General features: G+C 38.0%; 1 protein-coding gene across 1 annotated transcript in view; it reads right to left on the bottom strand.

The window, feature by feature from the left end:
- KIF6 (kinesin family member 6) overlaps window positions 1–12988 on the bottom strand; it is a 376398-nt gene that overhangs the window by 226246 nt on the left and 137164 nt on the right. The window contains 1 exon segment of the mRNA XM_014782562.2: window positions 6911–7117. Within this exon segment, the coding sequence (XP_014638048.2) occupies window positions 6911–7117 (207 nt within the window).

The raw sequence follows: 12988 nt of genomic DNA on the forward strand, positions 1-12988 counted from the left end.
TCCCATGGTCTACTCTCCACATAGCAACCAGAGGAAGTTGCTCTGTTCATAAAATGTTCATAAAATGAAAGTTATACCAAGTCACTCCCCTGCTAACAACTTTTCAGTAGGTTCCCAAAACATTTAGTATAATGACCCAACTCCTGTGTAATCTGGTCCCTGTCTGCCCATTTGACCTCATCTCCTGTCGTGCTTTCATTGCCTACGCTGGCCTTGCTGTTGCTGCATCATACCAAGCTTATCCCCACATCACAGCCTTTGAACTGATGGTTCTTTTTGCCTAGAATTCTCTTGCCCCAGCTTCCTGCTTCTCATCATTCAAATCTTTGCTCAAATTTTTTCTCCTTACAAGGGCTTTCCCTGAACCCCCTACGAAAAGTAACACACCTATCTCCAAGCTGTTACTCTATTTTATTTTTCTTCTGGTACTTATCAGTATTTGACATTTTATTGATTTGTTATCTGCTTCCCCACTAGACTCTCTGCTCCTCAAGGCCAAGGACTTTGTTTCTCTTGTTCATAGCTCTATCCCGCTGCCTAGAACGGTGCCCAAAACCCAGTACATGTGGCAGAAACTAAGTTGTCTCACTCAGCTTTCATGACAAACCCCATTCAAGTTTAACTTCTTATAAAACTACATTTCCTAGTGTCTCTCACCACTCACGTTTTGCAGGAGACCTAGCTCCATCAAGCAGACATCCCTGCATGGGATTTGGAGGTGAGTAGTGAGGGGTGATGGCCATAATGAAGATCAGATTCGTAGGTGAATGTGGCGGCAAAGGCATCTGGTACTTTTGAGGCAGCCACCAGGGAAGTTTCTAGAATCTAGGACTTAACGTTCTAAGTGTCAAGTAGGGATAACAGTAGAGTTTTGCAGAGCAGTTCAGTGGTGTGGTTAGATGTGTCTCCTGGTTGCTCTGCTCCCAGCTGGGTAGTATCGAAGCCCAATTTTCTAACTTTTCTTGATACTCTTTATGTTTAATAAACTCTATGCTGCTTAAATTAGCTAAAGTGGATTTTCCAGTCTGCAACTAAGAAATCTGACTAATACAACATGTGCTCAACACATTTTTGTTAAATGAATGAACAAATGAAGTAGTAGATTAATTAGTTTCACCTAGGAAAGCAGTGCGATGGTCATTAGTATGGAATGAGATTTGAGGGAATTAAGTTTTAATTAAGTTTCCAATTAAGTAATTGGGAATGGAGTGGGCAATATGGCAGATGCAAGGTTGAGTGGCAAGGTGGTAGTATGGGGTGCTGAGCAGAGCTCCAGACCCTGAGAGCCAAGAAGACAAAGGGAATGTCTGCAACAGGCAAGGTAGGCCCAAATACCAAATACCAGACCAAACTGGGGTTGGTTTGACAAATGTGCAGAGAGAGTGGCATTATTGCTTATGAACCATCAATTAAATATCTCATAATTTTCTAAGTACTTTGAAGTTCTTTCATAAAACAAATGTCACTATTTTGTTTTCCTGCTCTAGGAAACAATATCGATATCTCTTCTATTCAACAGCTTTATTGACAACTTAGATGACATAAAGGAGAATATGTTTATTAAACTTCCTGTTGATATTAAATTAAATGGTATGCTAGTTAACTTGCTTTTGGTTGCAGTAACAGAAAAAATAACCCAAACTGGCTTTAATCATAGGGAAATTTATTGGCTCATGTAACTGTAACAGGAAAGGCTTTAGGTTCAAAATGACCCAAAAGGTCAGTGCTACCACCAAGGACTTAGTTTTTGCCCATATCTCTGCTCTATCTTCCATGTGGTAGAAGTCTGCCTCTCCTTAAGGCCCTAGGATGGCTGCCAAGTGCCTTGATGTTACATGCTTCCTTATTCATAACTGAGATGAGAAAGGGCCTTTCATCTCTAATCATTAAACAAAAGTCCTGAGTTTTGCTAAGGACCAACTTGGGTCATGGGCTCATCTCTGAACCAATCACTGTAGCCAGGAGAAAGACAGGCTCCAACTGGCTTAGACCAGGTAGGGTCTACTCCTGGAACTATGATGGGCTTCTGGCTGCTGCCCCTTGGAACGAATGTTGTAGAGGCAATCCCACTGTCCTTTCCAGAAAGAGTTCTAAATTTGTTAAAGAATTAAAATTCAAATGAGATTATGGATTAGAAAATATGGTCTTTAAAAATGGGGAAAGTGAAGGCAGTGCATGATAGAAGAAAGAACCCAGGACCGAGAGTCAGAATCCAGCTCCCCGACCTGCGTGACCTTAGGCCAATCTCTGAAATTTATTAGCCTCAGTTTTCTCACCTGCAAAAGTGGGACTTGAATGCTTGTCTATCTCCCAGAAATGTTTTAAAGATAAATATAGATTGTTTCTGGGATAGTTTTCAGTAAAACAAAGAGCACTCAGTGCTGTGGAGGGGTCTTTAGGCTGTTCTCTATGATCCCTTTGAGACGCGTTTTAGCCATATAAACCCAGTCCTAGGCCATTTCTTTAGAAGAAGACCCTGAGCAGGTGTCTTCTCAGCTCTAAAGGCGTTTAGGAATACAATAAGCCCAGACCCCTTGGAGCAGATACAAATCTTTAGAGTGACCCAGAAATGGCTGGTATACTTGGGAGAGAGGCAGAGGTAGATTATTCTTTGTGGGCTGCTTTGGGCTCCCTAAACTGGGCAGGAACCAAACGGTCTGAATGGCGCAGGTTAAGGAGGTGGTCTTACAACTTGGATTTGTTTTTTAAATGTTTACTTTCACTTTGGATTTCATGTATAAATACAAGAATGTTCCTGAAAGCATTCTTTAAGCGACAAACAGTGGAACCTCATATTATATTTATTATCTCCAAGTACCTAGAAACTATGCCTGAAATCAACAATTTGGCTTACTATACAATGAATTAAAGAGATTTTCTTTTAAAGAGCTCAGAAGTGCATGGAAAATTGACTTCTGAAAACTGACAAAGATTTGGAGTGGTTACAATGGACACTGGCACCATCAGTTTTTTCTCCTGAACACAACCATTCAGTGGAAGCCAAGTGGAAACTGAAACTCTGAAAGTCCCACTCATGTTGGACACTAGCTGAAGGTGACCCCAATTCTCGTGTCCGTAGAAGTAGAGAGCAAACACTCCATTCCAAGTGGTTTCTCATTTGATGTTTGGGCTGATAGCAACTGCTGGTCACACCAGGAGCACTTGGTGAGGCAAACGGTTAGAACAAGTATGCACATCCCCTTCCCTTTCCTCCATGGACTCGATTTCTGGGGTTGAGATGTACCCTGTTATTGTGGCTTAAAATGTTTTTGAGGAGACTTTTTGGAAAAAGTACTACACACACGAGGAGAACTCCAAAACCAACAAAACTCTGGCAAACAGAAAGTTATTTTCTTGTGAGCACAATAAGGTGCATTCAACTCAGAAAGGCTATACGTTGAGCAGGTGTAAGGTCTCACAATTATGGCCAGAAGGGCAGTTACAATTCTACAGGGAATTTCTGTAACCAGTGTGGGTCAATTACCATAAGAAAGGCTACCAAACTATTTTCTAGTCCATCTCCATCTCATATGTTGAAACTGAGACAGGGAGAATGTAATTAATTACTGACACTTACATGAATTTCTATTACGTACAGCATTTATCTTATTGTGTTGGAAGCACTTATTTAAATGCTTTGCTCTTTCACTGCATAACATGACAGCACAGACTATTTCTTAATCATATATTTAGCCCCAGTGCCTAACATAATTCATAGCACCCAGTGGATACTCAATCACAATTTGTTGAATGAATGAATGAATGAAGCTAATTAAACTAAATTGTGTTACACTTCCGGTCTGATTAGCCCCATAATAAAGTACTACATGAAGAAAATTTGTTTATAAAAGTCCTTGAATTCTGTTATTTCATTAACAGTATCTGCCCACTCTTTTTATTCTTATTGCCATGTATTCTTTGGTTCTCTCTCACTCATCTTTTTCTGTGCGAAATTCCAAAATTTCTCTACTACTCTCCTACTTTCTTTGTAGCAGCTACTCCTAGACTTACTCAACCTCACATACCCACGTCCACAAACTGCAGTTTCCATATCATGCTCTTCTTTGCTCTTATGCTAATCTTCTCCTCCTCGTCCCCTCCTCTCTCCATTATCTCATGCTGTAACCTCCGTGAAGACACTTGTCTATCAGTGTAAATAGATAACAACTGGAGTGAAGCAGTGGGTGAATAGGAAACAGATAAATTACGTTCAGAGAGCCAGAGGTCAATGACATGTGAATGTCACTGCGACCCTGGGTGAGTCGATTCCCCTGGCTGGCGCTAAGGGCTGACAGGCTCACAGTTCCCACTGGCTAACATGCTCTACCCCATCCTTGCCTGGCTCACTCCTACTCATTCTTCAGGTCTCTGCTTTATATCAGCCCCGAGAGAACCTTCATTAAGTCTCCCCACCTCAGTCTAAGTCTGACCCCCCAGTACAAGCTCTCCTCACCCCTCAGACTTTCTCTGCACAGCTGTCACCTGGATTACAGCCAGGTTCTTAATGATTACTTATTCAGTGCTTGTCTCCCTACACCAGACCATGAGACCTTTGGAGCAAGGACTGTTTCTATTTTGCTCAGCACTATGCTCCAGTGCCTAGCACAGTCTTCAGCACATTATAGTTCCTTATAAATATTTGTTAAATAAATAGTAATAATAAACTAATTATATAGAAAATCAAATGCCACATAGCCACCAAGACTACTCACATGAGGCTGATCTAAGGATTTTGAAGAGAAACATAGTGGGGAGAGGAACAGTTTTAATGACAAGTAGCAGCTTGCAAAGGTTGTGTAGAATGAAGAAAAAGAAAAGATTGGGGGCAGAATGTTTATCTTGAGTGATTACAATCGGTGGAAATTTTGATTCAACTGATGAATATAATCTTGTGCGAACAATGGGAATTAAAGCAAACAGTGCTACCATCTGACACAAGTAGGTATATTTCTTTAAAGTAAAGCACTTTGAATACAGTCCATTATGTTTTCATATCAATGTTTTATAAGTATCCTATTAAGTAAAAATCTCTCTTAAATAAAAGTACTACGTAGGGGCTGGCCTGGTGGAATAGTGGTTAAGTTTGCATGCTCCGCTTCGGCAGGCAGCCTGGGGTTCGCAGGTTCAGATCCCGGTCGCGGACATATGCACCACTTATCAAGCCATGCTGTGGCGGCGTCCCATATAAAATAGAGGAAGATGGGCATGGATGTTAGCCCATGGCCAATCTTCCTCAGCAAAAAAAAGGAGGATTGGCAACAGATGTTAGCTAAGGGCTAATCTTCCTCACACACACACACACACAAAAGTAGTATGTAATATTTGAGCAAGAAAGAGCTCAGGAATGTTGACTCTTGTCAGAAACACTAAGATGATCTGAACACCATGCAGGCCTTCATCGCTGGGCGCTGTGTTACTGGGATTTATTTGGTTAGGGCCTAACTGTGTACGCCTTGTTCAGAGAAAGCTCCCTTAGGTTTCTCTCAATCTGCTTTTTCAGCCAACTTGACCATTAGAAAGCACTTAACATCAAGACAACATCAGTCTCAAAAGGGTTCATTAGGCAGTTAAAAAAAGGTTTGTTGTTTTTTTTTTCTCAAGTCTTTTAGCCTCTAATATTCATTAACAAGTCTTTCTGGCTTGCCAATATTCTCTGTATTTCTCCACTTCAGTTTTTGATCATGTTTTTAGAATTTGGAAGCAGTTGCCATCTTTAACATTCAACTCACAGCACATACTCACAGTGCTGAAAGGAACTTGAGAAATCATCTAATTCAGTCCACTCATTTTAAGGTTGAGAATTTTTCTGGAAGATTTATTTAGCTAAATTCAGATGAGTTTTCTCTGCCCTTGGAGTCAAATTCAGAAATTAAAAATAGAGCACATACTAGGGTAGGTTGTAGTAAACTTGGGGTAGGGTAGCGAGGGGAAGCTAAGGCAAAGCAAAACATTACAAGGTCAAAATTACTAGATGAAGTCACCAGAAGCCGTAAAGATACTGGTCATCTCTAAATTATGTTCCCATAGCCAATCTACTAGCCTGAAAAAATAGGCCCTGAGAGGGCATTTATAATCTATATTCACACCCACTACAAATTTTACGATAAAACAATACAATATAGTGAAAAAAAGCAAAGACTTTGGAGCCAAGCAATTCTAGATTCAAATCCTCATCTCACCACTAGCTGGTAATCTTTGGAAGGCCTCAGGAAGATCTGAGTTTTAAAATCTATAAGATGGGGACAATAATGAACACCTGTAGTCTAGAGCTGTTGTGAGGTTTAAATGCAATGGTGTATACAACATACTAGTAGCTACACCCATGTTCATTGCATTATTATTCACAATAGCCAAAAGGTAGAAACAACCCAAGTATCCATCAATGGATGAATGGATAAACAAAATTAGTATATACATACAATGGAATATTATTTAGCCTTAAAAAGAAATGAAATTCTGACACATGCTACAACATAGATGGACCTTGAAAACATTATGCTAAGTAAAATAAGCCAGACAGAAAAGGACAAATATTATATGATTTCACTTACATGAGTACGTAGAATAGGCAAATTCATAGAGACAGAAAGTAGAATAGAGGTTACCAGGTGATGGGACCATAGGGAAATGGGGAGTTGTTGTTTATTGGGTACAGAGTTTCTGTTTGGGATTATGCAAGAGTTCTGGAAACGGATGGTGGTGACGGTTGCACAACAATGAAAATGTACTCAATGCCACTGAATTGTACACTTAAAACTGATTAAAATGGTAAAGTTTATGTTATGTATATTTTACCACAATAAAAGAAGAAAAGAAACACAACACAACAAAACTGCTAGTAGAATGCCTAATGTAAAGTACATGGGCAACAAATGGTAGGTATAGTTACATCCCATTCTGCCCATTTTACCTGCTCTAAGTAATGCAGTGACAAGTTGATATACTTGGCCTCTGTTAGAAGTTGGCCCCCTACTCCAGTCTTTGCAACGCGCTCTGAACCAGCCAGGTCAACCAAATGAAGTTTGGCATGTCGAACAGTTGCAGATCCTGGTTCTTTGCTCGATAAGTGAATAGTGAAAATGCAGTGGGAACGAGTTGAAGCTTGGTTCATAGGAGTCTATAAAAAAGAAAATCGCAAAACAAAAATAATGTGAAAAACAAGAATTTTTGAAGAATATCAACAAATTTAAATTTACATTTCTAATGATAAGACATTTCCCATGAAGCCAACGCTGTCAAACGGAGCAAAAACACTTGGAGCTGAGACCCTTAAAGTGAGTTATTTTTAATGTATTACCTTTTAAATGACCGTTAACAGATGTGGATGGGTTGATTCAGAAAGTGAGAAAACAGTTCAAATGAGGTAAAGCTTGGGTCCTCTTACCAATATGGTAACTTTATTTCATTATATAACCACAATCCATACCTTAACCTTGGCTAGCCAGACTAAAAATGCTTAATGTGAATGTCACGGGAAAAGAGGTGACAATGGGTGCATTGAGAGAATTCATTACACAAATGTAAACACAACCCACAGACAAGGAGGCTTAGCATCACTACTACTACCCAACACTGAACAGGAGGTTCCAGCCGATGTAATAAACAAGAAAAAGAAATACAAGGCATATTGATAGGAAAAGGAGAGATTAAAATGTCATTATGTACAGAAAATATGGTGGTTTACATAGAAAATGCAAGAGCATCTACAAAGAAACAATTAAAAACTAAAAAGTTTAGCAAGGTTGCTGGATGCAAGATCAACATGCCAAATCAAGGAAGTTCTAATAACCCAGCAACAATTAATCAGGAAATATAACATTATTCATAGTGGCAACAAAGACAATGAGATAGGGGCTGGCCCGGTGGCGCAGTGGTTAAGTTCATGTGTTCTGCTTTCACGGCCCAGGGTCCACCGGTTCGGATCCTGGGCACAGACCTGCTCACTGCTTATCAAGCCATGCTGAGGAAGTGTCCCACATAGAAGAGCTACAACTCTACAACTAGGATATACAACTATGTACCAGGGCTTTGTGGAGAAAAAAGAAAAAGAGGAAGATTGGCAACGGATGTTAGTGCAGGGCCAATCTTCCTCAAAAAAAAAAAAAAGAAGAAGAAGAAAAAGACAATGAGATAATAAGGAATTAATCTAATAAAAGATGTGTAATTTGTAGGGAAAATGACAAAATAATATTAAAGGATACAGAAAGAAAACCTGAATAAATGGTGTCCTAGATACTAATAAACCATTTTACAGATAGGAAAACTCAAAATTAATCTATATGTTAATCTATATATTCAATGCAATTGCAATAAAATTGCCACAGGTTTTGTTTGTGGAACAGAACAAACAAATTGATTCTAAAAATCAGATGGAAGAGAAAATATTGAAAAATAAAAAACAATTCTACGAAGAAGAACAAGGAAAGGGGACTTGTCCTGCTATGTATCAAGGTATATTGTCCTGCTATGTATCAAGGTATATTGTAATGCCATACTAATTAAAACAGTGTGGTATTGGTGCAGAAACAGATAACTAGATCAGTAAAACATGTTGTGCTCATTTAGGAACTCTGAATAGGATAGAGGTGACAACACACCACAGAGGAGAGAGGGTGGACTAATTAATAAATGGTGCTGGAATAACTGGCTACCCATCTTGAAAAAAATAAATTTAGATTGCTTCCTCACACTATATACACAAATAAATTCCAGACTGTATTAAAGACTTATGTATAAAATAACACAATTTCAACACTAATATAAGAAAACATGAAAGCATATCATAGTCAACCCAGGGTAGTAATAGATATTTTATGATAAGACATAAAACACAAAAATGAACTGATTTAAAATATTTGACCAAACAATACAAAATTAAAGAACTTCTGTGCGATAAAACCCACCATAAAGTTCAAAGACTGGGAGACCATATTTGTAATACATATGTCTGACAAAAGATTAATATATGAAATAAAGAACTCCCACAAATCAATAAGAAAAAGACAAACAACCCAGAAAAAAAATGGACAAAGAATATGAACAGGCAACTCATAAAGAGAAACCTGAAAATGGTCAATAAGTATTTGAAAAAAATGCTCAGACTCACAAATAATCAGGACAAATAATTAGAGCCATAATAATGGACTATCATTCACATCCATCAGACTGACAAAAATTAAAAAATAAAGTCTAACAAAACAAGTGTTTGTAAGGATATAAGAAAATGGAAACTTGTATGTACTGCTGGTGGGAATATAAATTAAGAACATTTTCTGAGAGCAATTTGACAATATGTGGTAAAGTTGCAAATACACGTAACCCAGAACCCAGCATTAGATTACTAGGTCTATTTCCTAGAGTGAAATCTGGGACAGGTACAGACAGAGAGAAAGAGAGACACACACACACACATATGGACATTCACTGCAATGTTGTTTGGGATAGCAAGAAATTGGTGCAAGATGTACAACTTAAATGAACATCTGTGATGGAAAAGATGAATATACTGGGATAATTCAAACTATAGAGAAGTTAAAATGAAGCACTTTTTGGATAGATTGACGTAGATAGATTTCTAAAATGTTGAGGAGAAATAGCATGTTAAAGAAGGATATAAACACTATCATAGAACTTAGATAATTAAAAAAGCAATGTTACCTAAAAATATTCATTCATAGTGCTATAACTTATTAGGTCATTAAAGGTATAAAAATATGGACTGGAAAGATACAGCAAATTGATGACAGTGGCTGCCTTTGTGAGGGATGCAAGCAAAGGGCAGCAAGGGACTTCAACTTTATCTGTAATATCCTGTATCTTTTATTTAAAAATTATCAGAAGCAAATTCTGATATCTAAAAATATCTAAAAATAAAAGTTATCTAAAAATATTCCAAATGAATGTTCATATGAGTAAATGTGTTCAGATCTCCTCCTTTGCAAAATGCGATTCAATGAAAGAATTTCTATATGGATGCACATGTATTCGGATAGGGTAACACATTTGGATGGTGTTTCAACCAGAAATTCTTTCTGTAAATATAAATTCTTGATATACACCATTGTTGATTTACACCAACTACCAAAATACACAGATGTCAAAATACTGGCATAGTTTTGGTGATGATGTAGCTAGTGAGCTAAATAGGCTGAAAATTTGACCCATTACTTGTTGCCACAATAACTATACCCAGATCAAGCCAGTGTGTGATTTTGCATGCTAAAGTGGATCAGCAAATAACTGTGCATGTAAAACCGCAAGCTCAAATTTAGAACCTAAGTTGAGGTGTTTTGAAAGCGACTGTAAGTTATTTGCAGAACTTAAACATGGGTTTCATTTCACTGTTATATTCGCACAACAATAAATCCTACAGTACTGTAATGAAAGTCAAATTCACAATCGATATAAACGAATAACATAGAGACTATTCCCAACAGCTGTCTTCAGCTTCTAAATTGATATACTGAAATCACAGTAAAATGTGTACCATTAGCGAATATTGGAAAAGTGTATCCATTTCAAAGGAACGTGAGATTTACATCAAATTAAATTGCATTTCTGGAGTCTGTAATTAAAATGCAGTAATACGCTGCAGGAGTCCATGCCTACAATTTTGTAACTTCTCATAAATATTTTCTGCATGAAGTAGTAGTTGGTGTCCTCTTAGCTAAAATTTCCTTAAACCTCAGAAAACATTCTTTATGTGTAGCTGCTTAAGTGTGATTGAATGTGCCGGTGTCTGCTCTGTGTTTATTTAAGGACGTCTTTTTGTCTCACAGGCATGCTCCTACGTTTGTCCTTTCAAAGGTAAAACTGTATTAAAACATTTCTGAAACTGCCTAAGAACAGATGGCACCATTTAGGCAGATTCATTCAAATTTAAGCACACATTTTAAACAAATGTGCTCTTGGCACTAGAGACTGTGTCTTTGGAAAAATTCTAGCGATGATTAATCATCCGCGTGTAGAAAGCTTTCACATTTCCTATTAGTCTGTGTGTACGGCTCTGCATTAGGCAGTACAGAGACTAGGAGGAAAATGAGACATGGACTTTGCCCTCAAGGAATTTATAACCTAGTTCAGGAGCTAAAGACAAAACATGTGAAATGAGAGTGAACGATGAGTAAAAGGCAAACGTGCGGTCAAGCAAGTGATCTGTTCTCAGCACTGAGTATCCTGATGCTCTAGGTAACACCTAAGAATGCTAACCATTCCTTCATCAGGGAAGCTCTCCACCTCCTGCCATTCCCAGGTCTCTAGAGTCACACACTCTCCTGGTACTTTCTCACTAATTGCTCTGTCTCCTTTTCTTCTATTGGACTCTTTTCTCTCCAGTCCCTAAAACAGGCACCTCCCAAGCTATGGCCATCATATTTCTTCCCCTTGGGGAACTCTTCTACAGCTCTGATTCTCATTGGATAGGCACTGTAGTGTAGTTAAAAATCACACCCCATAAATCTTAGCATTTGGTATCAGATGACCTGGTTTCAAGTCCTGGTTCCATCACTTACTAGTGGCGAAATTTTAACCAAACTTACATAAAGTAATTTTGGTTTTTTGTGTCTTTAAAATGCCATAATAAGACTTGCTTTGCTGCAAAGAGTTATCCTAAATACCAATTGAGTTACTGAGTGTTGAAGTGGTCCATGAACTGTAAAAGGTCATATAAATGTCCATCACTGTTGATATTCACTCTATTCAGATACCCCTCCCATGTCGTTATTTCCAACCACAATTTCTCTGTGCACCAGGTTAGAATGTCCAGGAGTTCGATTGATAATTGTCACTAAAACGTCTTGCCGGCATCTTGACCCTAATGTTCCCCCAAACAACCTCATCCCTTTCCCTCACTCTGTGTCCCATGAATGCATATGCAATCCATCCTATTCCTGTTGAATTTACCTCTACTTCTCTCATCTCCAAATATCCTTTACCTCTCACCCGCGTTACCACATTGTCTCCTTACTAGTCTCCCCATATTTACTCTTGTCTCCTCCAATTTTTCTCCACCTTGCAGACAGAGTAATGTTTTTAAAAGACATATTTGATTATGTCAATCCTACGTATATCCCTGAATTAAACTAGCAGGCTCCCTAAGACTAAATATCTCTAGTTCCCTCAACTGTGTCTTATGCAACTGTTTATCAAACTCTTTTTTAAATATGGCACTCTGACACTCTGATTGAATATATTCTTTCAAATGTAGCCTAATCACAGCAGAGGACACTGGAATCTGGCAAGTGTTGCCAGTAAATAGCATGTGAAGTGTTATACCATATTTGCTTCAGCCTTTTACTCATGCTATGAAATTTCTTTGGGAAACACGCACACACATTTATTTGATGACTGCATTTGATTAGTATTTATCCCAATGCTACAATCTGTTGAGATAATTCTGGATCTTGAATTTTGCAATTTTGTGCTATCTATGAATGAAAATATCAAATATATCCTCATCCAAAAAATTTGTAAGATACTGAGTAAGGCAGAACAACATTCTTTGAAGACACCCCTACTCTCTACCCTGTGAGGTAACAGCTATGGGTATTTTCCAATTGGCTTCAATCCAAGTAGTTTCATATACCTTCAATTTCTCTTTATATCCTCAAGGATATTTTGAGAGACTTTATTAAATAAATTGGGCTCACTTGATCTATGAATTTGTATAACCCTACCATAAAAGTAAATGGAATTAGTTTAAGATGAATCAATGTTGACTCTCTTCTAATTGCTTATCGACCATTATTTAATAATCCTTTATCAGATTCTTTTCTTAGGGTTTCATATCAAAAATATTAACTTGTCACTTTCCAAATATGTTTTCTTTTTTGGAAAGTTGAGAACAGATTACTTTCTTTTGTGGGGTAAAAGTCTAAAAACCTAGCCTCCCTGGGTCCCTTACAGAGTCATCATATTTGTAGTCTGTGGTCAGCGAAAGTTAGTTTTCCTCTTTCTCATCTCCAGCATAGCAAAATCTTACTTCTCACTA

The sequence above is a fragment of the Ceratotherium simum genome, chromosome 13 (genome assembly GCF_057802395.1).
Source record: "Ceratotherium simum simum isolate JZ-2026a chromosome 13, ASM5780239v1, whole genome shotgun sequence".
In the NCBI taxonomy this organism is placed as follows: domain Eukaryota; kingdom Metazoa; phylum Chordata; class Mammalia; order Perissodactyla; family Rhinocerotidae; genus Ceratotherium; species Ceratotherium simum.